General features: G+C 43.1%; 1 protein-coding gene across 4 annotated transcripts; it reads left to right on the plus strand.

Moving 5' to 3' along the window:
- Positions 1-8573: 8573 nt before the first annotated feature.
- Positions 8574-26886, plus strand: PSEN2 (presenilin 2). Of its 4 annotated transcripts, XM_058835499.1 has the most exons (12): positions 9194-9436; positions 13802-13997; positions 14716-14945; positions 15925-16066; positions 16886-16953; positions 17750-17970; positions 18786-18884; positions 20619-20696; positions 22311-22430; positions 22943-23061; positions 24240-24439; positions 26450-26886. In XM_058835499.1, the coding sequence occupies exons 2-11, from the start codon at positions 13854-13856 to the stop codon at positions 24393-24395; spliced, it is 1377 nt and encodes a 458-aa protein (XP_058691482.1). In that variant the 5' UTR covers positions 9194-9436; positions 13802-13853; the 3' UTR covers positions 24396-24439; positions 26450-26886. The 4 variants fall into 4 exon arrangements, with proteins under 4 accessions (XP_058691481.1, XP_058691483.1, XP_058691482.1 ...); XM_058835498.1 differs by lacking the exons at positions 9194-9436; positions 26450-26886 and adding an exon at positions 8574-8664 and having other exon boundaries at positions 24240-25244; XM_058835500.1 differs by lacking the exon at positions 26450-26886 and having other exon boundaries at positions 9180-9436; positions 14719-14945; positions 24240-25244.
- The last annotated feature ends 364 nt before the right edge of the window (positions 26887-27250 follow it).

Consider the following 27250-nt stretch of genomic DNA (forward strand, 5'->3'; position numbering starts at 1 on the left):
TTTTACAGTTTTCCTTGTGAATGCAAATACAACCCATATATCTCTACTATGGATCAGTTCAAACCAATTTCAGTCCAATTCTGATTTATTTGGCTCCAAACTCAAAATTTATTCAAATTAGCCTATGAGTCAGAACCTCATAAACATAAGTGAAAAGCATGTGTATATAAAATGCAGGCGTCTCTCTCCCCAAGAGTTTATTCTCCAAGTCAGGTGTCAGAAAAGTTCTTATCTCTATGAATATTTAGTAAATCTGTGCAGCAATTGGGAAGCCAGCCTGGACTATGAGTGTTCTAAATCAGTGCCCAAGCCAGAAGCTCTTCTTTCCCTGCTGCTCAAATTTCCAAATTCCACTACCTTTCTGCAGCGAAGCTACTCTGGTTCTGGTGGTTCAAGGCTCTCAGAAAGCCCTGGAATGCACAAGGTAGCTCTTCAGAAGCCATTAGATAGATTAACTCAGCACTGGGATTAGAGTCAAACAGAGGTCCTGTGTTCAGACAGAACCTCTACAGTAGGAACAAGTTCATCTTTTCAAGGTCTAGGAGCACCCCTCTGCCATCACCTACTGCGTACATCTGCTGTGGCACTGGTTGTTTTAACTGCAGCTTGGGATCTGAGGGCTAGACTTGATTCAGCACTCAGAAGGAATCTTCCCTGAATAAGCAGAGTAGGCGTTGAATTTATAGGAAGTGTCACAGTGGCTGTCTGAGACAAGAAATTACTTTAAGAGGTGAAACGTTTTAACGGGTTTCTAATATAGCTGTGCTGGGAGGAAGAAGTAAATGAATCTCAAGTTGTTATGGAACCTCCTGTATACGTGTTGCAATAAACAGGGGTGTGAAAAGCTCTGAGAAAGACACAGGAGACAGAAATTCAGATTAGGGAGAAAAGCAGAGGTGGGTGAGAAATGATCTAAGTGTTGGCATTGTGTGCAGTACAGTGGGCATTGCTCATCTCCATGAACAGCATAGTACTTTGCTACCCCCCTCCCTCCCTGGAGGGGCTGCCGCGAGACACTTCTCACTCGAGTGGATTATTATCTTTCCCGTGCAGATGGGAAAACCAAGGCAGAGAAAGGTCAAGACCAACATTTTATAAACTGATTTTTGATGGCTTGATCTCTTCATGTCTAAAAGGAAAACTATCTTGTTTCCTTAGTGAAAGCCATGACTTTCATGAACCTCATGACCTTCATGAACCTCATGACTTGCACAAGTGTAGAATATTGCCTGCTCAGCACATATAAAAACAAGGTCCAAGGTGTCTCAGATTCAGTATTTGAGATGACTACATGGGACATGTTGGTCTCTTAAATGCTAATTATAGCTCATACAGAAAGATACCACATTAATGTTTCCTTTTCTAATACAGTGAAGGAATCCTTTGTTTGTTTGTTTGTTTTAAAATAATATATCTGATTTGGATGTTATTCATCACAGCTTTTGTATTCACATTGGAATACAAGCTGTCCACAAATAACATGTAGGTATCTATGGAGTTGCACTTGCTTTTTTCTGACATTTGTCTGAGTAAACTCATCTGACTTCATGGGGTAGATGAGGAAACTGCATCTTCTCTACATACCATGAAGAACTGTAATTTTTTCTTTTGGACAGGGGTATTGCAGCTCCCCTGACAGCACTACACCCACCCTCTGTCTTGCTGAGTTTTACACTGCCTTCAGTGACAGCACAGATGCTGGAGTTGAGCTGCTTGGTGACTGTCAGGCAATGTGTCCACAGAATGGTAGCATTCTTTTAGCAAGGATTTCAAGCACAGAAAAGCTCCTGACTGAATCAAGAGGAAACCAAGCTGACTGCCTGACACAGGTCTAGATTTTCTCAGGGCCACTTTGCAGTTGGAAATGTCAGGGAATTCAGACTGCATCAGTGAGCACCAATCCAAATTCTGGTGCCACACCTCCCTTTGCTCAGGTGATCACTTTGGCTCTACCACAGTACATTCTCTTTTCTGCTGTGTTCCCAGCTTCCATATATTAGGCCCACACTGTTTCTATTTGTGCAAATATCCAGTTCCTCATATGGCTTTAGGAAAAAAACAATACACCTCCACACATACCACAGACACTTTGGAAAACCTGTAGCTTGCATTCAAATGAATGAATTTGTTACTTTTCAATAATAACAATTGCTATAATAACAATTATATTGTTATTTGTTATTTTTGTTATTTTTATTTATTTTCAATGTCCTCTCCTCTGTAACTATTTATTGAATAATGACTTTTGGACAGGCTAACTTCACCTTGACAACATCAGATCTCTGTGACGTTCTTTCATTTCTCTATCCTTGACTATTCAATGTCATTTTGTGAGCTGTTAAATAGCAGCTATACATATATATAAATATAATGATCTCCAGGATCTTCACAGGCTTTAGGAGACAAACACAGACAGGAGTAGATAATAGAGTTTATCCTGCCCCAACAACCAACTCTGGCTGTTTGTGAAAGCTGCAGCATGACTGTGTTTCATGAAGACAGTTTTTGACCAAGGATGAGTGTTTCCCATACTGCCTGCAAAGTTTTGTTGCCCTGGAAACATGTATTATTGTTATGTGGAAACATCTGTGAGATGCATGGGAACACCAAGGTGATTTGGATGAAATACGACAATGGAATGGCAATAAAGGTGTGCTTAACTGTGCTTACAAAAAGTTACAGATGAGAAGTATTATTCATCAGCAAAGTGCAATAGTGTGCAGAATTTTAAAATAATTCACTTCTGAAGTTTTTCTTTAAGCAATTGATTTCTTTAAGCTTGTCAGTTGTGGAAAAAAGGAGGGAAGTTATAAAGAAGAAGATAAGGAGGTACTAGTTACTGTTATTTCCTTAATTTGAGTTCTATGCTCGAATGCCTTTGATATATAAAATAAATACTTTGTTTTGTCCTTCAACTTACAGTTCCATTGTACAAGAGGAAAAAAAAAGCTTGAAGGTTTTGAAAAGCCACAGTTTAACTGTGGTTTAACTGTAGGTTTGCCTTTAACATGCTTTATTTGATCAGTAGAAAATCCCTGTATAAACTCTCTTATTTAATTTATCTTAGTATGTAACAAACTCTTCAGTTACTGCATAATTGAGAATCAAACTAGCTTGATCCAGTTTAACTAGGTCCATTCAAAACCTAATTTAGGGCTTGATTAAATGGTGCTAATGTAAAGTTAAATAAACTAAATGCCAGTAAAAGCTATTTTAGGAATTGCCACTCTTGCTGAAGGGTAAGGAGTTTAAAACAAACTCATTTAATTTACTTTAAAAGTTACTAAGATAAACTATTCTAAGTGCTTCTGTGTAGAAAAACTTGCAGAGCTATAACAATGGACTCTAGAAAACTGCTGCTTAACATGAGCACGATTGAAGCACAGAAGCAAAATTCAACTAAACCTTGCACCTTTTATAAACAAAAATCAAAATATAACACTTTTCCCCTTGCCCCTTAGGGGAGTGAAAAAACAATTTTGCCTACATTTTCTCAGTTTTCTTGCCATTGCTGCTACAGTTGTAGCTCTAGCAGTGGGAACACTGGTCGTGATACAACTGTGGCAGCAGAAACAAGCTGGGCTCAGAGTCCTGATGAGTGATGTGGAATCCAGCAAATAATGTGGCTTCAAATGAGTCGTTCTTGTAAGTGCCAGGAGTTTCACAGCACCAGTCATCTCACAGATACATTCTCCATAGAGGACTATATGAGCAGAGAATGTATTTTGCAGGGATCTGATTACACTAAAGTTTCCCATATTCCATCTCTGGTTTATCCCAGAGAATCCCGGGACTGGAGCTGCAGATGTCGGAGCTCATCCCACTCCCGAGGAGAGGGATGTATGCGGCAGAGCTCTGTCCCCTAGTGGGCACAGCGAGACGCTCCTTCACAGCTTGTGTAAGGGGAATTTCCTTCCAGTGAAACTGGGAAGGATTTACTTGAATATGAATGTATAATTCACATTTCTTACTCGTGTCCCACTCACCATGGCCACCAACAGCCCCAAATCAATTATCCAGTTCATCTGAGTAGTTACAGGGAACTTAATGAGGAGCTTTTGTTCTCTTTTCAGTTTTTTTCTTTTCCATGTGCTTTTTTAAAAGATGTTAGACATTTGCTTTCCTTTTTCCCAGGACAGACCTCATTTCAGTTGAAGTCATTGTCTTCAAAGAGAGCAGAGCAATGTGAGCTCACAGTTTTCCAAGCCACATGAAGAGGTCTGCTGATTGCTCAGAGCTTGGGATTGTCTGAAGGATTTGTCTCAAGATCTGAAAAGCCAAAGAGATACCAACAACTTTAAAGGCATAATGCTGCTTGTCAGACTGGTGCATTTGTCTCCTAAAGGGAAATTTCATCCTTTAGTAAAACTGTACATGACTTGTACAGTACTCTACTTGTAGGAGGCAGGAGAAGCTGTCTGAGAAAAACAGTGGTCCGAAGGACACCGTGGCAGCAGGAGCTCTGCTCCCAAGCAGGCACTGGACACTCCCACTGGGGCTTCTGCTCGATGGACCTGTGTTACCGCTGAAGATGAATAGATCACGCGGACACAGGTCGAGGTGTGGTGAAAGAAGGAGCAGAGTTTATTTTTCCTCACAGGATTTATAGGCTTCTTACCATGGCCAGGGATTGGATGGTCAGGATAACACTTTCTCACTGCACTGGCCACGAGAGATGCCTATCACAAGACATGTAACAGAAGGAATGTACACATATCTATGTTTACAGTTACTGTCCTGGGAAAGTCTTTAGAAAACAATGTCAGCAAGCTCAGAAGCTGAGTTTTCAGGGCGACAGACCTGTGCCTGTGCCTTGGTGGACCAAGGACCTGTGCCTGAAAGCAAGATTTGGTGGCATTCCATCGACTTGGATGCATCACTGACTGCTTTGTGACTGCACACTTCACCAGATTTAAATCCTGTTCCCTTCCCACCACTTTGGCCTTCCCTGTTTTGAGAGACTCTCATATTTAGCTCAACTCTATATCTTTTAGGAAGAAGCCATCTACACAGTTCCTGTGCTGCTGCGGACCTGGAAAGAATGGACTACAAGGTGATCTCAGGTCTGTGCAACACCATGGGGAATTTGTATTGAGTGAACATTCAGAACAAATCTTATGAGTGTCCCCTAAGCATGAAGTTGAGTTTCCAAGGGTTAGACCAATAGCCCTACAGTCTAGGGTACTTTGGATCTGTACTTAGCTCTGTTTTAGACAGAAGGATATACCATACTCTTCAGTACTGGGGCTTAAATCTGAACTGTCTGGTTACATCTGAGGCATCAGTGATACACCAATGTGGGAGCACTCTTAAGAATCCACACAGGAGTGTGACACCAATACACAATTCCTGCCCACAGGTGGCACCCCATCATGAACCCTGGCTGCTCGCTAAACCCTCTCATGAATGAGATCTCCTACAGCTATGGGGAAAATATTTGCTTTGGTATTCAGTAATGACCTTTCCTTGAGGGACTACAGATCTACAGAGTGGAATAAACTGAGCAAGACTGCTGGGAAGTACTGTCTATTCCAGAACAAAACTCCAGTGTGCTGGGCCTGACCCTATTCATATCTTCTGTGCAAGCACAAGAGGTTTTAATGTTATTTTGACAGATGGTGTCATGTCTGTTTCCATTCAAAAGCCAAGGGAGCATCTCTGTTTGGATTTGTGTCAGTAGTCCTATTTCCGGGTATTATTTACATGTCCTGAAATAAAACAGTCACAATTCCTTGGATATATTTGGAGGACTGCAAGAGTTTATGACCAAAACCTCTGTGAGATTTCCTACTGTAAACATCTCAGTAGCAAAATGTGATACATTGGGGCAATCCCAGAGAATGTGCCCGTGTACTTCAGAACAACCACCACCCTGGCGAGAGACACTGACCTCCCAAGTCATGAAGCTGTGAAGCAGCTGAGCATGCGATTTCCCTGGCAATGAGCACTCTCTGCATTATCTGTGGGAGATCCTTTAAGGAAACGATCTGTTAAAAAAAAGAAAAAAAGAAAAAAAAAGAAAAAAGCAGAAATACTTTTGATGTCCATATGATACAGAGCAAGGCTTTGCTCAAAGAGCCTGTTAACTTGCTCTCAGGTCAGATGCTTCTCATGTGATGCAGCTAGGAAAAAACATGTGAAAAGGCATTCTGACTGAAAGCTGCATGGAAGTAACACTCCTGGATGGAGTGTATTTGTCTTTCTATTGCCCACTTTAGGTTACAGAAGAGGAGCACTGAGCTAAGATAGATTTTTGCCTCATGCTATGAAGGAGGCAGGCAGGATACACATTCTAAGAAAGACGGCTGAGTTTCACATACCCATGCTCTTGTGCTTCCATGAAGGTTGAAGTACATGAATTCTTTTCCTAAAACCCTTTGCTAGGTTGCACAAGACCTACACCTCTTTGCATTTGTCCATGAGGGGGAGAGCAAAAAGGGAGGATCTAGTGAGAATGGGGAAAGAAGCAAGGAATTTGTTTATCTCTAAATTTAGTCCCGAGTAGGTACCTGTGAGCCCTTCATGCAGCAGAGCAGCACTTTTGAGAGACACAAAAAGCTGCAAGTTTAGCTTCTAAAGCTGATAATAAAGGGCAACTGGGCTTGTAAAACCAGTTCCCATCCCTCCAACCCCTAGAAGAGGGAGCCTAAGAACAATTTCCCTATCTCCTGCTGCCAGTGAGGCGAAGAGCAGCACAGTTCAGACTGTCAATGCTTTGGCTTTGAAGTCATAAAAATGTTTTAAAACAGATAAATATATTTACTATTATCCCAAATTTTTGTCAAATACTTATGCTCCATGTAAAAATGAAGGGGAGTAAAATGACTATCAGGAAAACAGTTGCCTGAGTGCAGCCAAAATTATTCCTTCCCCTAATGCTAAAATTAACAAAGCAGCAGATCATAAAATGTATGAAGGATTCAATTAATCAGAAAAATTCCCATAAAAAAAAATCTCCAGCTGGATAAAGTATCTCGTGAAAAGAACTCAAGAGTTCAGCACAAAGACCAAAGGTAGACACAGCCTTTGAGGGAAACCTGTTAGAAAGAACTCTGATAGTGAAGAGCTCTTGGCTAGTGAAGAACACAGCCAAGCACAGAGTTTATCAGTTTTTTCAGACTGACTTTACCTTGGCAAAGCCCAGCTGGCCATGCTGGGATAGGCAGCTCTCCGGGGCTCTGAAGAATTTTCCATTTAACTTAGTTCTGTGTGCAGTGCTCAAAATAAGAATTATGGTACAAGGAAGGTGTATCACTTGTCACTGATGTTGTGCAGGAAATTTGAGGAAAAGAATGTGATGGCAAATTTAAGATTTGGAATCTGCAAAAGACTCCATTTTGTCCAATGATTTATAGTGGGGCAGTTCACATATTTGTACCTTGTGTCTCCTTCATTACCATCTTACTCTTCATTCCTTTTGTATAGCAAATCATCATGGGTGGCATGGAGCAAAGAGGAATGTGAATCTCTGCTGTAAATACTCCCTGTGTCTGTGCCTGAGGTGCTTCCTGAAATGACAACAGCAGCAGAGGGAAATTGCTGTGACTCCAGTTCATGTCTCTGCCCCCACAGATGATGAGCAAGTGCTACAGAGCTGCCAGAATCTTAATTTCACTTGACTGCTGCTTGAAAAAGCAATGGGAACAGAGGCAGGAGTGGTTTGTGTGCATATTGAAGAGCAATTTAATCTCTCTACTGAATTATCTTACTGTCATGCTTTAAAAAAAAATATTATTTGTTAGGGGTTTTTTTTGTGGTTTTTTTTTGTGTTTGTTTGTTTTTTAAACAAAACCGCTTACAGTCTGAAAATACATACTCCCCATACCCATTGCAAATAGGGTGAAATTGTAATTTTCCTTATTCAGTCCTCTGATCTATAAACTAAGCAGGGGTCAGACAATTCCAGCAGAACTATTACTTGGCCATTTCCTCTGTTTTTTCGGTTTGCTCCTTTATATTTTTCTCCTTTTATTTATTATCCTTTTATTTCCATCAGGATCTGCATGTTTGCATATAATTTTATTTACTGAAGGGATAAGTTGATAAACATTTAAGCCTTCCAATACTTGAAAGGAGTCTACAAGAAAGACAGAAATGGGCTTTTTACAAGAGCATTTAGCGACAAGGGGGAACGGATTCAGACTGTAATAGAGTACGTTTCTATTATTATAAGGAGGATTATTAGGAGGAAGTTCCGTACCGTGAGGGTGGCGAGGCGCTAGCACAGGTTGCCCAGAGAAGCTGTGGATGCCCCATCCCTGGAAGTGTTTAAGGACATGTTGGGCGGGGTTTTGAGCAACCTGGTTTAGTGAAAGGCTCCAAGCCATGCAAGGGGTAGCTACTGGATGACCTTCACGGCCACTTCCAACTCCAGCCATTCCGGGACTCCGCGTGACTCGAAGCTCGGGCACCGCCCGCCCCCGCCCCACCATGGCGGCCCCGCCGCCTCACAGGCAGCCACCAGCCACCGGGCCACAGCCGCCTTCCTATTGGCCGAGCCTCTTCCCATTCTTCTCTTCTATTGGATGAGAGTGGTCCGTAGGCGGGGACACCCGCTGAACGACGGCTGCGGTGGCGAATGGGCGGGCGCGGCCGTCCCTCCCGGCCGGCGCTGGGGCTGGAGCCAATGGGAGCGGCGGGGGGCGCGTGCGGTGCCGGGAGCAGGTAAACAGCGGGGCGGCCGGGGCGCGGCACCGGCATGCGGGACGGGGATCCGGGACTGGCACCCGGGACTGGCACCTTCTGCCGCCGGGATGCTGCGGGCTCTGGATGGGACGGGAGGGGCCTGGCCAGCCGCCGGCGTTCGCGCGGGGTCTCGGGGTCGCCGCGCTCCCAGAGCTGTGTCTCTATGTGTGTATATACCTACATATGTATGTTCTTACATAGGTGCATATTATATGTAAAAACCCCCACGTATTTCCATGGGTGTTCGTGTATGTACCTGTGTTAAAATATCTGTATACCTATTTCTCCTGGGCGGTGGCGGCGTATCCCGGCTTTGGTTTGGAAGCGCCTCCGGCACACCTTCAGAGGCAGACGGATTTTTTAAGCGTTCAAAAGGGCAAATGGAGAGCAAGAACATCTGCATGGGAGCAAGGTCTCCTCTGGCCTCCTGCAAAACCTCTGCCTGGCGGGGTGGGGCTTGTCTTGGTGTTTTTTCCCCCTTTTGTTTAATGTTTGTTGTCTCCGGGCGGGCTGGCCGTGCAGTTGGATGCTCAGGGAAGCAGACCCAGCCCTGCTGTGTCCCCTGCGGGGCCCAGGGGAAAGCAGCCACTCGGCCAGGACACAGGAACTCAGCCCCAGCACAGGTGTCCTTGGGTGTCCCCGAAGTGTCACCTCCCGCGCCTGCTGGCTCGGATGTCCTCAGCAGTATTGGGACCGATGCGTGCTGCTGCTCCCGCATGTGAAGTGTGAGCCGAGCTTTGAGGTTTTACTTGTGAGTAGTTCTGCAGGGCTGTGATGCCTTTGTGCTGTGACAAGGAGTTGGCTGATAAGAGTACTTGGGCTCGGTACTGGCAAAATAATCCTTCTGACCCTTTGAGGGAGGATTTGATTTCAGCTCTGCCAGCAGAATCGCCCTTTGGGTCTACATCTTATGCCTTTCTTGTGGGACAAGAGAAAGCACTGGTAGTTCAGCCAAAATGTAGAAAGAAAGCTACAAATCTTTACAACTTCCCATAGCATCTTGTGTTTTGTTATTTTTGTGTTCTGGGGCTGAAAGTGAGTGGTATGTGCACACTGAGATGGTGTGTTCCAAGTCCCCTGTCATTTTAGCAGCATGCCCATTCTGACTTTATTTATTGACAAGAACCTGGGAATCTTTCCTACTAATTTTGGCCTCAACACTTCTGATTTCTTAAAAGTTTATTTCCTTCTCTTCATATTTACCAACAGCAGTGGTTGCTGCAGCCAAAACTTAGGAGAACATCAGGGTCTCAGTATCGTCCCAAAGCTTTCTCTTCATCTAAATATAGCAAAGAAAATTCATTTATCTTCATCTGATTGCTATCAAAGAGAACAAATATGGATAAGAATGAATTTTAACTCTCAAGTGGGTAATTAAGTATTTTGCCAGGCTACAGCAGCTATTCTGTGCTGTATATTGTAGTGGTATGATTTGTGATGGATGAAATGCAAAGCAAAGGATTTAGATTGTTTGCAGCATGAAAATAAAAGGCAAACTGAGGCTAGATCTTAATGGTAGTGAACTGGCCCAGTTTAATCAAAATCCATAAAGCTGGTTTTTCGCAGTTGGGGAAAGAGGGCTCTTGCATGAAGGACATCTAGAAAGAGAATTGGTGACCCCTGCTTCCCTTCAGCATTCACAAGACTGCTGTAAAGCAGGAATAATTGTATTCCCACCTCAGCTCCTCTAAGAAGCACTTGCTACTGGCCTAGTTTTTGTCCCCTTTCATTTTTGCCGTACAGTTTTGAGGGTGGGGTCATTTTGCTCTTAAGCATTGTATGATTTTTTTAAATGGGATCTGATGGTTTGAGAGGTAGAGAGGAGAACCTTGTCTGAAGTAACTTAGCGCTTCAGTTTGATAATGGATTAGCATGCTGTTTAATGTACTTGATCACACTCTAAAGCTTTCCGTGAATACAGATACAGCTTACATTTATCTCAGTGCTCCATGTTTCCCATTCCTGAGCTGTCCTTCCCCCTTTTTCAGCTTAGCCTAGTCAATATGCATAGATGTATTTGCTGTCATGAGCATGAGTAGGAAAGAAAGCTCCCTTGCTTTCCATTATGGTGTATGCAGCATCCTTTTGGCAGGCCCTTCTCCTTAGTTTGAGTAGTGAAACGAGACCAGAAAACAGCGTGGCTTTGTAACACCCCTGTCGTAGGTGCCTGGTGCTCTGTGGCTCCCTTTTTGTTTGTCAAGCAAGTTCCTGGCTTTCTGTTCTTTCCCTCTGCTCAGCCCAAAGGGTGCTGAGCAGAGCTGTCATGGTGGGCACGTGTGTGAGAGTGACCAGGCTGGTCCTTCCTCCCCTGGAGGACAGATTGCTCAAACCACAGCTCTCTCTGGCAGCCAGCAGAGCCTTGGTGCCAGTTCAAAGTGCACCTCTGATGATTAAATAGGGGCATTAGACAAAATCCCTGCTGGATGGGAGTAGAGGTGGTGGGGCAGAGGGAGAGAGCCAGTGTTCCTGCCCCTGTAAACCATATGTTCAAGGCTCCTGCTTAGGTAAGAGCCATAAAGCCACACAGCCAAGGGTTTTGCAGACCTGAGGTGAGGGTGGGCTGCTTGTCTGGCAGCGAGCAGAGGGCTTGTCACCTTAGGACTCAATCCTACTGGAAGGGGGATGCACAGTGCTCTGAATTCCTGGTGTGGGCACTGCCACTGGGGCTGCTCCCATACCCACTCTCTGGGCCAGCCCTGCTGGGACATGGCTCTGTGACAGCAAAGGGAAGCTGGTACCTCATTGTCTTGTCAAAAGCAGGACACAGCTGATGAGCACCTGGTGTTGGCACCAGAGAGTTGGAGGGTGTTGAGACAACCCCTTGCGCAGGACAGTTTAGATGAATCTAAGGCAGCTGTGTCTTCGATGTCTGCCATAGGAGCTCCTGTAAAGTCTTGGATTCGTTGGGACATGTTTGTGTCAGCCCTCACTGAACCATGGCTGTGTAAACAAGGGACAGTGAAGCTGTGTTCAGGTCTGAATCTGCTTGCTGGCCAGAAGTATCATGGCACCTTTGTATGTCCATATACTTGTTGGGGGAGCATAGGAGAAAATGTCCTTAAAATTGGCTGTATTTCAACACGAGTCTATTTCTTCCCATGTAACTGTGAAGGTTAGTAATTGGCACAGTGGTTTTTCTGTTGGTTTAACTCCTCCCGTGGGCATAACTAGGGTATTGAAAGTAGGCTAACTGGCTGTCCCTTCAAAGTCCTCTGTAGAATTTCTCTCTTTATGTAGCAAAAATGATTTCTTGAATGATGTGAGAAAAAGTTCTTCAGTATTTTCAATGGGTTGTTGAAACCTAAATATTGGTCCGAAACCATCAGTGAATAAAGCTTTATTTAATTCCTCCCTGGTCTCTCACATGAGCAGAAGTTTTTGAGAGTTATTTTGCCACAGGTCCTGTGGAACGCATAACTTACCCTGTTCCTTATCCAGAAGTATGTCATGATAGAATGACTTTATGTATCTGACTTCCTTAAAGACCTAAATCCTATAACTGGAGCAGAGTCTAGTGTCCCAGCTGTAAATTGGGAGCCCTCATGTGCTCAATCAAAAGAGTGTGTTAAGCATCCAGAGAGGAGACCTTGGTCTCTGTAAGAAATAAGCACACAAGTGTTAAGCAGCTCACCCAGTAAGAACATGGGATTACTATGAAGCTGACAGGCCTGAAGTGAGGGTTAGCCCTGCTTCTGTTTCCCGGAACTGTACCACTTTTATCACCAAAGGAGGAACAAAATTATATGAAAAAGCAAGAGAAGCCAGGGGAGAAGCAAATGTCTGAAAAATGTTTCACTTGGGTGGATTGAGTTGATGTTCTAAAATTTCTTGAAGGTGCAGATGTGTTGAGGAGGCTGTGAAAGAAAGGGGGGGGGTCTCCTACTCCTCCCTTTTTCCTTCCTTCAAAGTGAATTTCAGTTTCTTTAGTGAGAAGCAAGAATATCTCACAGATCTTCAAAGTATCCACTCTGACGTCAGGGTGTGCTGGTTGGGCTGTGAATATATGATTCAGATTTAAGTGACTGTGTCCAAATCACGTGGCTTCTTCAGCTTCCTCTTCTATTTCCTGAGACATAGGAGCTTGGGTAAGATTGTAGAGGAGAGTTGTTCTGGTAGATATAACTGCTTACAATGCATTAGAGGTATTCTTTTGCTTGTGGACAAGTGGCTGAGTATCAGAAAGTGGTTATTTACTTGCCTTGTTAAGCTGACTTAATAATGCTAAAAAGAATTTTCCTATTAGTTGCATTTATAACTTCCTGAAATACTGATTTTAAAGCTGTTCTGCAGTACTCAGGGCAGTGCACCTTCTCCCTCTGGTGTCTAGAAAGAAGAGTTGTTCCTTTCCTTTCTGAACTCTGTCACTGCTTTGCCTGCTTTTCTGCATAGCAGTAGGTGAAAAGAGGCCAAGCATTTCTAACCCCCACATTTATTCTCCATGTATTTTCCCATCCGAGTAGCTTTGCTTTTAATCACAAGACAACATAAGGAAGAACCCACAAGTGGCTCTCCTAAGGAGACAGGTCTTTCTCTTGCTATGCAAACCTCTTCATCGGCAAAGAGAAGCACTGCTAATAAAATTCATCTGGTTAATAAACAGTTATAAGACAGCGTGTAGCTCCTGATTAGTGGCTTATGTAAAGCTGAGGCTCCAGGTTACTAAGAAACTTCTGCTCCTTGCTGATGCTTGCGGGAGTGTTGTGTAAGAGCTGAGCTCTCTGAGCTTTCTGACAGGCAGCCAGTGTGTGAGGTGAAACTGTGTCTGGCCCTTGCCAAACAAACACTGAGCGCTGAGAAACCTCCTTTGTGGAAGGTAAGGTGTACTGATGGGAGAGGGGAAATACAGGCAGCAAGTGAATGCTGTGGTAAAGAAAAATTAAGTTTCTTTAGTGCTGCATTTTGTTGATATCTGTGCCTGCAGCAGTCCCAGTGACTTCAACTGAGCAGATTGTCATGCCTGGGTGAGGGCAGGATAAATCTGCTGTTGGGAGAAGATGGAGCTACATGGTGTGCTCGAGCCTCCCTGCTAAAATCTGCTGAATCCTCTTCAGACTTTCAGTTATTTGCAGTGTGGTGTTGACTGTTTTCTTCCCCTCTGCTCTGCTTGTCCCCACAGCCTTGAGTAGTGCTTGGCTGTGTCCTCCTGAGTGCTCTCTTGGAAAGCAACGATGATCACGTTCATGAACAATTCGGACAGCGAGGAGGAGCCCTGCAATGAGAGAACATCCCTGATGTCTGCAGAGAGCCCTCCAGTACCCTCCTACCAGGATGGCCTGCAAGCTTCGGAAGCAGGGGAAGCACAGGCACATAGGGTAGGTGTGTGGCCCTCATGGGGAGCAAGGATATGGGGTGTGGTGGCAGAAGTAGTCCTGCTACCCCTCAGTCCCACCTACCAGACTGGATTCTAGGATTGGCTTTGGTTAGTGTTGTTTTCCTGGTGTCACTCTCAGTCAGCAGCAGTACTGCCTGTTACCACTTCCTCCACTCTGACTTTTTCCCCATTTTTATCTCCATGTATACTCCTCCCTTTTCCTTCCTTTTGGTAAAGATACAGGCTTTTAGTCAGGGCCTTATGCTTTTAGTCAGGACTGTTACAGGATATCCTTTTTAGCCTTCTTGTTTTGCCAGATACCCTTTGTCTGCTCTGGTCAGATGCAGCTAATGTTAGAACAGAATCTAGTCCAGCTGCCAGAAAAGCAGCAGGATAAAGCAAGCAGTGTTTTTGGGAGAGGAGGAACATGTCAAGCGTATGTCAACGCAGATAAATTTTTTTTCTATCTAGTTCTGGGCATCTTGCCCTTCATGTGTCTATCTATATATTTGCATTTAAAGAGGTCCTTAGATACTCATGGAATTGGTTTAAAAACTCTATTGCAGCATGTTTGCAATGGAATTTAATGGAATTTCTAATTGTATTGTTCAGTTGGTACCTTTCTATTAGAACTCACTTGCTATGCTGTGGTGACTTACAGCAGCCTCGTGAGGTATGATGAAGAAAAGAAGCATCTTACACATTTGCTTTATTTTCAGAAGAGGCGAGCAGGCAACAGCCGTGGCCCGAACAATATCGCTGGTGGAGAAGTGTATGGCTCGGGTATTCCAGTGAGGGAAAGCGCCCTGGAAAATGAAGAGGAGGAACTGACTCTGAAATATGGAGCAAAGCATGTAATCATGCTCTTTGTGCCTGTCACCCTTTGTATGATTGTTGTCGTCGCCACCATAAAGTCAGTGCGCTTCTATACGGAGAAAAACGGGCAGCTGTAAGTGGGGTCTGCAAACAGCCTGAGTATGTGGGACCCCTGCTCCACACACACGCTCTGTGCATGCAGAGTGCTTCCTTAGCAGGCTGGGAGAACCTTTACACCAGTAAAGGTGGCTGTAGAGACATACAGAGAGCTTGCTAAAGTAGGCTATGTTCACCTGTGAAAGTTTTTCCCATACCTGCATTGGACTGGTCTGTTAGCACTGTCATTTAGGGTTCCCTGAGTGAGGCCTGTGAGCAGCATAATAACGAAGCTGCTTCATTCTGCAGCATAAAAGGCCCAGGCTGAACTCCTAGGCTGTTCACTCATTAGCTGGCAGCAATCAGGGAATAGCATGTTCATTTGGATGAGTGTCTCATTTCCTGGTGATATTTCTGGTTCCTAAAGACTCATGGTGTGGATACCCAATTCCATCCAGCTCCTGCTGACAGGGCTTGGCTCCTGGGGCCTGGCTCCTGGGGCTCTAACTGTGCTTCACATATGGGGTGGAGAAAGGGGGACTGTGGTCCCTTGAACTGAATCAAAGGAAACAAAACTGGGGGAAGGGCTGTAGGGTGGCAAGAAGGGATAAGAGTCCAAGACTCTCCTACCAAGTGTGGAAAGAAAGGGTGTCCCCCATTTCAGAACAGCACCTGGGAAGCATCCTTGTAATTATCATGGAGAGGTTCCAGAACATGCAATAAAAATTCATGGCTTGCAGAGCACTTACTAAAATAAAGTGATTTATACTCTAGGTCTTTTTGCTTAGAGCTCTGCCAGCCACAGCTGCTCTGTAAGAATGTGCTTTTGATAGAGACCACTAATCTTTAGTTGATAATTAACTTGAGCCTAGCCCCTTCAGAGGCTACATCTCATGTTTGCTGTCCTTGGCAGTCCTACCTCCTTTTCTTTCCCACACACAGAGAGGTCTGGTTTTATCTGGGACAGATGGTTAGATAATATCTATGCTTTATATGGCTTTTGCTTTATCCTGCAGGATCTACACCCCTTTCAGTGAGGACACCCCTTCTGTGGGCCAGCGTCTCTTGAACTCGGTGTTGAACACCATCGTAATGATCAGTGTCATCATTGTAATGACTGTGTTCCTAGTGCTGCTCTATAAATATCGCTGCTACAAGGTAAAGTATTCATGCCAGAGCCTTTTCCACCTCTGTGCTGTGAGCCTGGGATCAAATGGGCCTTGCATGGAAGTGAGAAACACAGGCACTGCACTGGCTTATCCTCATCTTGGGAACAGCAGAAGTCTTTGTCAGTAATGATGGAGCTGTGGCTCTGAATAGGCTTTGCCATTATTTTGTCACTAATGGCAGGCCCTTAAAAACAAGGACTGCTACTTTGTGTTAGTCAGGTCTGAGTTTTCGGCATCTGATCCAAATGTTTTGCCATTTGTACTTATAGACTAAGTTGTATCATTAATTGTGAATGCCTTCTATTAAGACATTTCAGATGAGCTTTGTGGAAACTGGTATTATTCCTGCCTGTGGAAGCTCTGGTAGAAGAGCACAAGGCTTGAAGAGAAAGGCACATTCAGGTTCTAAGGTGCTCAGGGAGTTCTTATATGTGCATTTGAGCTCTGTCCATTCCTGCTTTTTAATCTTGTCCCAAAGACAGAGTTTATTTTACAGCCTTGGGCAAACCCCTCCTCCTTCCTAGCAAACAAAGAATGTGCTCACCTGTATGAGCTAGCAGCCAATACGGATACCCATGAAAATGCTCAGGCCAAAAAAACTAACTAAAATCCTAAGAGACAGAATACAACATGAAAGTGGGAGAACTGAGGGGAAGTGGCTGTCCTTCCTCCTTCCCTGACCTGATAGGGAAAGCAGGGTCTTTGGACCCTGGAAGAAGAGTGCAGAAGGAGACTACTGGGCTGCAGTTCTGTGACCTGTGCAGGGGTTACAGCCCCTATCATCATTTTTTCTTCTTGTCCTTGATAGTTCATCCATGGCTGGCTGATCCTATCCTCCTTGATGCTGCTCTTCCTCTTTACCTACATCTACCTCGGGTAAGTGTGAATGGTGCAAGTAACCTGGCAGCTCAGGGCTCCTTCACCTCTTTGCTGAGAATTCCCACTTTGAACAAGAAAAGGAATGTCTTCCCTTCTCCAAATGGACATTTAAGTGTTGTTAGAAGAAGATAGTTTTCTTTTTTAAAAAGTGGAAAAGAAGATCTTTAATAGTCAAAGCTCAATTTTATAAAAATTGTTGGGAAGTGATAATGGTGAGCATGAAATGAACAGGCTGAATCGTATGGTACAGAGGCCCTGGATTGAGAAGCAGGTGAAAAGGCACTTTATGTGCTGAGTTACTTCTCTGACTATTTTTTTTTTTCTTAGACAACATTATTTCAAGCTCATTCCCTTAGCTCCCAGCTCAGGTGAAAGGAAACTTCTAACTTGTGGGTGACATTTGTTAAGACATTTTCATTTTTAACTGTGAGCATATTGTACCTGGTGGGATGACACTGACAGGATTTCTTTGCTGTAGACAGTCATGTAGCCACAGGCCTATGCTCATTTAAGACTTGAAATCCTGCCTGCTCAAATCCTTGGAACTGCTGTTGAACTGAGGACTAAGGCAGCGTGGTGCAGATCTGTAAAAGAGCACATCCATCTCGGGCAGGAGGAACAGAGCACAGAGCAGCAAGTAGCCAAAGGGCAGGTTCCCCTTTCATGATGAGAGTTGCTCTTTTCTGCTTCCTTCTGGTGTATTTGGGGGCTTTCTTGTTTAACTACAGCCAGTGGGATGCTTTGCATGTCACTTGCTTTCACTGCTTTAATAAATTTTCTTGTGGTATTCCAGTGAAGTATTGAAGACGTACAACGTGGCCATGGATTATCCCACTCTGTTCATAGTCATCTGGAATTTTGGAGCTGTTGGAATGATTTGCATCCACTGGAAAGGTCCCTTACAGCTCCAGCAAGCTTATCTCATTATGATCAGTGCTCTAATGGCTTTGGTGTTCATTAAGTATCTACCTGAGTGGTCAGCATGGGTGATTCTAGGTGCAATCTCCATCTATGGTAAGTCTGGGTTGTGGCTCTACAAGGTGTGGTTCCTGGAGAGGTTACTCTGAGGCAATCTCAGGACTCTGTATGTCCTTCAAAAAAACAACTTTATGGTGCTAAAAGCTTTAGAAAGTGCCAGATGGGCAATTAATTTGACTCCCTGCCTTGTCTCTTGCTAATTGTGTAGGTAGTGTACCTCAACTAGGTCGTTCAAAGTGGATCACCAAGTCAGGGAAGGACTGAATCTCACCTAACTACATGGTAGGGGTGGTTGGATTTTTATCAGTAGCAAACCTGACAGTCTTGCAGGTTTTGTTTATTGTTATCAAGAGATCATGGATTTTGGTATAAATTTCAAGTGAACCTGCAGAACACGAGGGAAGAGATCTGATGGAGGAGAGAGGGTAGGCAAAGAGGTACTGGACTAAAGGCCTTCATTCATGTGAAACACAGAGCCAGCCTATGTAGTGATGGATTGTGGAATGTGAACAAAGCACCCCCACTCCTCCTCTGATTAAATTTAACATCTCAGTGAAATGCTGCCATCTACTTTCTAAGAACTTACGTGGTATTCTCAAGGGGCTTTTTATAGGATTAGCACAGTGAAAACTCTTATTATTACATTAAGGCTTGGAGATGATATTTTTAGTGAGCAACACTTTAAGGGACTAGAACAGCTAGAGTTATGCAAAGTGGTGAAAAGTGTCATTCAGGAAATCATCTGGTTTATATGGATAATGTAAATTTGAGGGGAGAATATTTTCTTCAAGGAAAAGAATGTAAAATATGCATGGCAATTCAAGATGAGATTGGTCCTTTTCTTTCTGCAGATCTGATGGCTGTTCTCTGTCCCAAGGGGCCACTGAGAATGCTGGTAGAAACTGCTCAGGAGAGAAATGAGCCCATTTTTCCTGCATTAATATATTCCTGTGAGTAAGATTATAATGTTGATGTTTTTAGCCAGATGAAACTCTAGTAACCTATTTCTGTGTCAAAGCAAAGAACACTATGTTAGCTACTTTCTTGCCTTAAGAATGGTGCACAGTTGTGTTCTGGAACAGACCATTTGTAGATGGCCTTGGTTATCAGTTACAATGTTGCTAACTCTGATTAGCCAAAGGGAGCTCACATTTGTCTTGTGAAGCTGAATTGTTGAGAAACAGATTTATCCTTTCATGAATATAGTGCATAATATGCCTCTTTTTTCTGCACACAAAATGCTCTGTGAGGTGAGCAGCAGAGTTTGCCAAGTTTTGTGATGAGGTGGTGCTCACTCAATACATTTATTTATTATGTGTATGCTTTACAGACACACTTTAAACATATGGTGAGGTTCCATGCCTCCTGCAGCTCCCTCTTACCCTCTGTACTGTACAGATGGCAGTGCTTAGAATATATTTGCTTTATTGTTCATTGTTTGGCTCCTCACTTTGTAAAGGGCTCCATTCAAGTACTGCTCTGCAAACAGAAACAGTCATCTCCTCCCTGGCTTTCTTGGGCTGTTTAACTACCACGGTGTCTGGTGTCCTCGTCCAGGGGTATCGATGTGCTTAAGATTATTGGAAGGCAGGAGACTCAATACTCATGGGACCTGAACTCAAGTGCTTCATGGACCTCACTGACTCTTTCATTACATCACTTGGAAGATGAAGGGTTATTCCCAAATGTTTGGTGCTAAGCTGAGGATGCCCACAACCTGACTGATTTTTTTTTCTTCAAGCATTTAATGTTACATAAATGCTTTTATGTGTTAAGCAGAGCCTCAGTTGTCCTCAGGTGCCTTCCCTTTTACTGGAGATTCTGTTAGACTGACCTGAGACAATCTAGATGAAGTCTCTCATGTGCTTTAGTTAACAAACAAGAGTTTCCCTAAAGGAGAATGCAGTTCAGCAAATAATACTGGACAAAAAGTTCTTGTGAAGAATGTCAGTGTCTCCATTGCAAGACCACATTCTGTGGCTCCCTCTAGATGCAAAAGCATCACCTTGGCTGAGCTCATAGTGGAAAAGCAGGCACTGTGTTTGGCTTATTTTGTTTAGTTTGTAAACTTCTGTAAAATCAGGAGACTGATGCAGACTTAAATGAAAAGCTGATTTGAGTTCCTGTCTGCTGATTTTTGAATGGTTTGTATTACTTTTTAATTTGGGGATCCCAAGAATAAACCCCCAAACATCAGTTGCTGTTGGAATCAAAACAGAAATATGCAATATTTTGACAGGATGGAACCACAACAGGCAGAGAGAAAACCTTGCATTCTGCCAGCTCCTGTGATCCCTTACCTTTAGCAGAACATGAGTATGCAGTGTTAGTTAGCTTGTATTTCCATCATTCCTTGGGAAATTGTTTTCTTCGAGAAGAGCCAGAAATCAGGAAGAAAACAAAGGAGTTGAGGACCCTATTCCTGAAATTTTGCTTTCTTTAATCCACAGAGAAGATTATATTGACTCTTAGCTGCTTGTGCTCTGGGACTTTCTTAAAAATGGAATGGATGCATTGGTTGGCTTTCTCCCACCTTGCTGTCTCAGTGCCTAGGGAAGCCAACTGAGTATTTTAGAAGTATTTACAGGGGTAAGGGTTTGTATTTCTAGGGACAGCTGAATACTTATTTCCTCTAAGCTATCGTGGCCAATGTTTTATGCAGCCGATTACTTTTTTTCTTCCAGCTGCTATGATGTGGACAGTTGGAATGGCAAAGCCAGACACAGCAGCAAGAGGACCAAGTCAGCAGACATGGGATGCAGGTTTGTTTGCATGTCCCTCTCCCATACAGAGCACTGTCCCACAGAAATAATGAATTTGTGTGAGACTGAACATAAACATAAACCCCCAAATCCTGATGGATGACTTTTATTTTTTCAGTGTTGTTACTTGCAGAACTCAGTGATGTTCATAAACCTCCTGTTAGGACTGGCAGCAAAAATGAACAGACAGTGTAGGAGGCTCCAGTATTCAGGCCACTTTTATTTTAAAAAGACCCTAACAAACAACACATCAAACAGAAGTGTTGTTCAACTCACATCTTTGGTGTATTGAAGTCAAAGCTGAAAGGGGGCTACTGGGGGATTATATTTTTCCATACTGGGGATGGTAAATTACAACATAGGCTCCTAAATATATTTGTGTTCAGACCAGTGCCATGGAGTACCCCTCTGTTAGTGCAATATGGCTCACCCTGCTAAAGAAAATAAATGTCTTTACCTTGGGTAAATCCTAACCTACCAGTAGCTTTTGTGATTCAAGTTTACATTGTAGCTGGTTCTGCAGTAATTAGTGTGCCTTCGCTTTTGTCTTCTTGAGATGCAAATTAAACTGCAGTTTTAAGGTGATTGAATAAAATCTTACTTGTGGTTTTGGGAGGATTTCCTGTCTAGTCCTGTTGCACTTCAAGACGACAGTACCTTTGAATGTTAAAGCAGCAAATGTGTGCAAAGGTTTGAACATGCTGCCTATTCCAGGATGATGCAGCTGACATACCAAGAAACGACAGGGACACAATCTTGCTGTGAAATGGGGCACAGAGCAGGCACAGACTATGTGCTGAGGGGTACAGAATGCTCTGTGTCCCAGAACACAGTCTGCTTGCACCTGCAGCAGCAGCAACCTGTCAAACTGACATGGACTGAAGAGTTTGTAGGAGCTTCTGAAAAATAGGAACTGTCAGATGGAGGCATATATCACAGACTGGCTGCTTCTGAAAGTACTGCCAAAGGTTCTGTCAGATGTGCTTTAACAGAGGGTGGAAAAGAGTCAAATTTGTGGACAATGAAATGTGTCTGCTTTCTACATGTCAACAGTCAGCTCCAATGTCAGTTTGACTCAGGACTTCTCTCATAAACGGCAGTCCTCTTAGTCATCCATTTTTGTTATATGGCTGGTTAGGGAATACCTGAGCAGCTCCACCCCAAATGTATAACACTGTGGGAATGCGTATTAACTTCAGTGGCTTTTCCTTGTCATTCTGGCCTGTGTAAAGCAACATTAGGTCTGTGTACGTGCTCACTTGTTAAAGCCACTGAGCTCCTGAGTGGCTGCCAGAGAAGCTGTGAACATTTACCCTTCTGACTCTTCCAAACAATAACACACGTTTCCTTCAAGGCCACTAAATGTCTGCTTCAACTGGTCCTGATGGTTGCACCTCCATGAGACAAAGGGCTTACCCACAGCAGGGCAGCTTTACAGGACTGTGGATTTCATGGGCCAAAACATGTTATAAACATAGCTGTCTCTTGTTTATTTGTTAATAAACATAGCTGTTTATTTATTTATGTTTATTTGTTAATAAACATAGCTGTTTCTTGTTCATTTGTTTCTTGTTTTTTTGTAATCCACTCTTGGCCTGTTTTTGTGGAACCAAGCTGAGGATGGGAGAGAACACCTCAGGAGCCCTTCACATGCAGAGTCTCAGATGTCAGAGACAAGAAGTCCTGTTCCAGCCCGCCCTGTCACTTCTTCAGAGGAGCTTGAGGAGGAGGAAAGTAAGGGAAGCTTTATACCTTGTTTTCAATGTAGTCAGAGCCTGACATTTTTGCTCTTTTTGGTTAACACTCTGTTACCCAGTTTGGTGTAATCACAGTTAATTTGAATAGTTGTGCTCACTGAGCAATGAAGATCGTGAGTCTGACTGTGTATTACCTCTTGCTGCTGCAGAATCTGTTCTGGGATTGTGGTTCCAGTGACACCTGTTGGCTACATGTACAATTTAAACAGTCCCTTCTTCCCCTTGGCTCCTGTTCCTTTCTGTCCTTGTGCTTCCTCAGCTGGTTCATTTGTAAAGCAGCCCAGGGAAGCACCTCAGAGAATGAGGGAGAACAAAAGCAATTAGTGGGAAGAGGGGCTGGAAATCTCAGCCTCCTCAGAAATGTGTGGGTCCAGGTTAGTAGCCAGGACTAGGTACCTTTACCTGCTCCCCAGGGGACAAGAATTTGTTTAAGAGGAAGCAAAACAGGAGGCTGAGAATTAACATGTCTTCTTTTTCCACTTCTTTCAGGGGGTGTGAAGCTGGGCCTTGGAGACTTCATATTTTACAGTGTGCTTGTTGGGAAAGCAGCTGCCACAGCTAGTGGAGACTGGAATACCACACTGGCCTGCTTTGTAGCCATTCTCATAGTAAGTGAGCAGCTTTTAGAAGTCCTGTCACACCCTGTTCAGCCCAGAAGTGTTGTCAGAAGTACCAGCAGCTGAGCACTACTAAATTAGTCCAAGTAACCTGCTAGGTATTTAGGAATACGCTGCCTCTAGGCTTTAAACAGCCACTGCAGCAGAATGATCCAGACTAATCAGAGCAGAGCCAAGCATGGATCTGGTGGGGGTGAAACAGCCCCAGGGAACTGCTGGTATGTTTGTTTCAGACACAAGAGTCAATATTAGGAACTCCACACTGATTAGCAAGTGTAGTTGAAACGGCTAACTCTGTTATGCTAGAGAGCTGATAGATAAGAAGATGAAGACCTATCTTATTCTACTATTTGAGCTGGAAAAAATGAGAAGGAAGGAGATTTAAATCCATGGAAATTATCAATAAATTTGCAGTCTAGAAACACTGATTAAAAAAAGAGAATTTAAAAAATCCTATCTGTTGATCTTTAGCTACTGCATATTTTTGGAGCCCAGTGTCTTTGAAGAAAGAATGGCTCTGATGAGAGAAGGAATTAATATTTAAAGACACTTAACCATACTATCTATCCAGAATATACAACAGCTTCTTCCCATGCTACAAAAAGCAGGTCTTGGCCTGCTATCCAGATAAAACCAGAACTCACCCATTGTTATAAGGAATCCAGCCAAAAGAACAGCAGTGGATATTTGGTTTCAGTTTGGTTTTTTTTTCCTTCTTTTTTTTTTTCTTTCTTTTTTTACCCTAACGGACCTTGTAAACTGGGAGTATAAGTATTAGATTATGTGGAACTCCTATCTGTGCAGTTCACCAGGATTTAAGTGCTTTTGTCTGTTGGATCAGTACTTCATTCATAATGGCACAGAACAAGGAGTAAAATATTGTGTAAAGAAGTTTACCTCTCAGCGTCAGCTGTACCTCTGCATTTGCTGTTTATACCAGTTTCTCAGCAGACAGCTGTGCTCAAGACTGCTGAGGAAAATCTTAGCCAACTTGTGTGAAAGATGAAGCTGAGGGCAAATGCATATTCAGCTGCTGGTAATTCAGGCAGTCTGCAGCGCTCTACAGTGCATTTAGACAATTATCTGTATGTTGGCTCATTGATGACAGATGTATTTCTGGTTGTCTTATTATTATGTCCTTGTGTTTTTTATTCTCTTCTCTCTGACAGGGTTTATGCCTAACACTTTTACTACTGGCTGTTTTTAAGAAAGCACTGCCTGCTCTTCCTATTTCCATCACCTTTGGCTTGATCTTCTACTTCTCGACAGACAACCTTGTGCGACCGTTCATGGACACCCTGGCCTCCCACCAGCTGTATATTTAGAAGAAGTGGGAGTTAGAGGATTCTTTTTCAAGCTTTTCTGTGAAGTATGGTACAATGTTTGGAATAGGTCATAAAGTTTTTACACTTAGTGCCATATATTTGTAAGGAAAACACTAATTCTGTGACGTGCTGTGTACTAAAAATCTAATAGTTACACGTTAAACTGAGATTTTTCACAGGACTCTTGGCGAAAAGCCTGGCTCCTTGCTGATGTCAGAGTGTTACTTTTATTTTATTTGATGTGCACAGTGGCTGTTGTGAGCACAGAAACCTGTATGTGGCATGGAACACTGGAGAGGTGAGGGGTCTGATCTTCCGGGAGCTACATAAGGTGTTTTAGTCCTGGAACTGCAGTCAACTTTAACCATATTCTAGAATTTTTAAGTCTTCACACGTTTGAAGTGTTGTGCAAACATGAGGTGCAAGTGATTGGAAAAGCACAGCTGGCAGCAGGCACAGAGCAGTGTGTGAGCATTAGAGAAGTGAGGCTGAACTTCCTGTGTTGGCTGCTGTGCACACACCACCTGTTGAAATTGCCCCATAGGCCTTTTTATTCTGACCTGAGCTGCAGATAGTGAGCCATGAGGGATCGAGACAGGATGTCAGTGGTGGGATGTCTGAACATCAGGCTCCTGGCTCTGAGCACATCCCCCACTGCAGCCAGCAGCTGATGAAGGCAGGACTGCCCCTTCCAGCGCATCAGATCCTCAGTGTGTGGAAACAGATACTGCTCTCTCCTCCCAGTGTTTTACTTTTTAGGAAATATTTTTCTGGGTTCATACTGCAATCCTGAAATGACCCTAAGGTGGAAATGACTGAACAACTCCAGTAAATCAGACCTGTAACTTACTGTGTGTGTTTCTGGTCTCATTTCTGTGCATTATTGTAACTACTCCAAAGGAGGATTTACCTTCCCTTTATTAAGAGGTCCTCTCTTACACTGACTGAGACTTGGTTTACCTAGGTTTTTGTACTGTTTAAAGATTATTTTTTTAATTACAAATTTTAAAATAGCTATTTAGTGTCAAAGGGACTCTTTTGGAAATATCCAGTCATAGTTTGTATCAAAATATTGGGGTGCAAACTTTAATCTGTTGTTACATTACTTTTAGGAATAGCTGTACACCCTCAAGTGAGTTCATTAAGAAATCACAGTGCTTGACATCAGTAAAAAAATACATAGGACAGACTGAACCTTTATGTTTTGTCCACCATTGAAAATAATTTTATTTCTACTCTGAGTCAGTTTTTCAATAGTTGCCAAAGTTATGTGATTTTTTTTTCTTTTCTTTTTACTTGTGTCTGTTACTCAAACAAGTTCAGTTTTCTTTAACAGCTGATCAGTGTCAGTAAATGTAACATTATGTGAGATTTCATGACTAATGCAATGTCATTGAGAGACACAGAATTTAATTTCTGGAAATAGTTTTTAGCTAAGGCTTTGAATGACACAATTTTTATGTAGTGCTTTTTCCAGTAGACCTGTTCAAGCTTCTCTGCTTTGATATTTAACAAGGACATCACACAGGTGATTCAGACTAATTTTTAAAAAGTGCATAAGGATTTTTACAAGGGGTGTATGTGGGTGTGTGTGTGTCTCAGTCTGGACAAGTCAATAACTCTTGCTCTTTGTTAGTTTTCCGTCCTCATTTCTCACATTTGCAATGTTTGGACTTAACAACTGCAGACAGAGTTAACTATTACTAAAAGTATTTCCTTTGGAAATGTAAATCAGTAGAGCTTTGTTTGCTGATTTTTAAGGTTTATGTGAGAGTTGCTTTTTCTATTTGTTTGTTTGTGTTTGTTCTTTTTAATGAAAACAGTTAGTGGGCCAAATTGGACGAGAATCCCTGGGAAACATGCTTTTACTTTTTGCATTGCATGGTGTAGAGAGGATGTGAATTATTTGTATATACTGAAAGAAAAATCCTGCTTGGCTTATCAGGGTTGTAGCATATTGTTAGAAACTATTTCTATGAAAGCAGAGTTGATACTTGAAGGAAACTGAGAGGGGTACCTTCACATATTGAAGGATCACCACTGGTTTTCTGCAGATACCTGCTCGCCAAAGACTGGCCTTCCACTGACCTATTCTGCAGAACTTACAAGAACTGTAATTTAAAAGGTAACTGAGCAACAGATTCTGGCAGTGCAACAGAATGTATTATCCTGGTGAGTGACAGGAGTATATAATGGATATACTGGAGTGGTTATAATTGTGTAAAAGTTCGTATGTATTTACTACAAATATATATTTGTGTTTGTGTGTGCATATACACACAGACAAAGAAATTTTAAAGTTACGTTGAGTGATTTCTCATCTCTTTGAATGTTTTCACTTGTGCATAAAGTGAACTTTTGTTTGTGATGTTAACATTGTGCAGCATGGCTTAAGATGTGAAATGCAGAGGGCAGGATTTATCCTACTCATAGCTGGCTGCTACATGAGATACTGTCTCAGTGACCTGGCAACTTAAATCAGCAAAGCATTTGTCTGCCTAATGTGCTCATTCACCGGTGTCAACTTGCTGCATGCTCCGAAGAAATCCTGCTGTTCCCCCTGATGTGCATCCCTGAAACAGCACAGCTGCCAAGTACACTGAGGTGACACCTTTCTTGATGCTGCTGTCACTCAGTATCTGAAGTCCTAGGAGGTGCAATGTGTTGGTATTTTCCTGTGTGATCCCAGTCACACTCACCCTCCTCTCCAGTCTGAAATGAGAGTTTCACTGCATCTAGTCTCAGATGTAGCTTGGGCATACATCAGCCTTTAAGATCTAAGACTGAAGCCAAGTCCATGAACAAAAACGTAGTGGTGAGCCTGCCTAATGCAACCCCCCAATGAAACTTGTGGT

This window comes from Poecile atricapillus, chromosome 3 (genome assembly GCF_030490865.1).
Source record: "Poecile atricapillus isolate bPoeAtr1 chromosome 3, bPoeAtr1.hap1, whole genome shotgun sequence".
NCBI lineage: Eukaryota > Metazoa > Chordata > Aves > Passeriformes > Paridae > Poecile > Poecile atricapillus.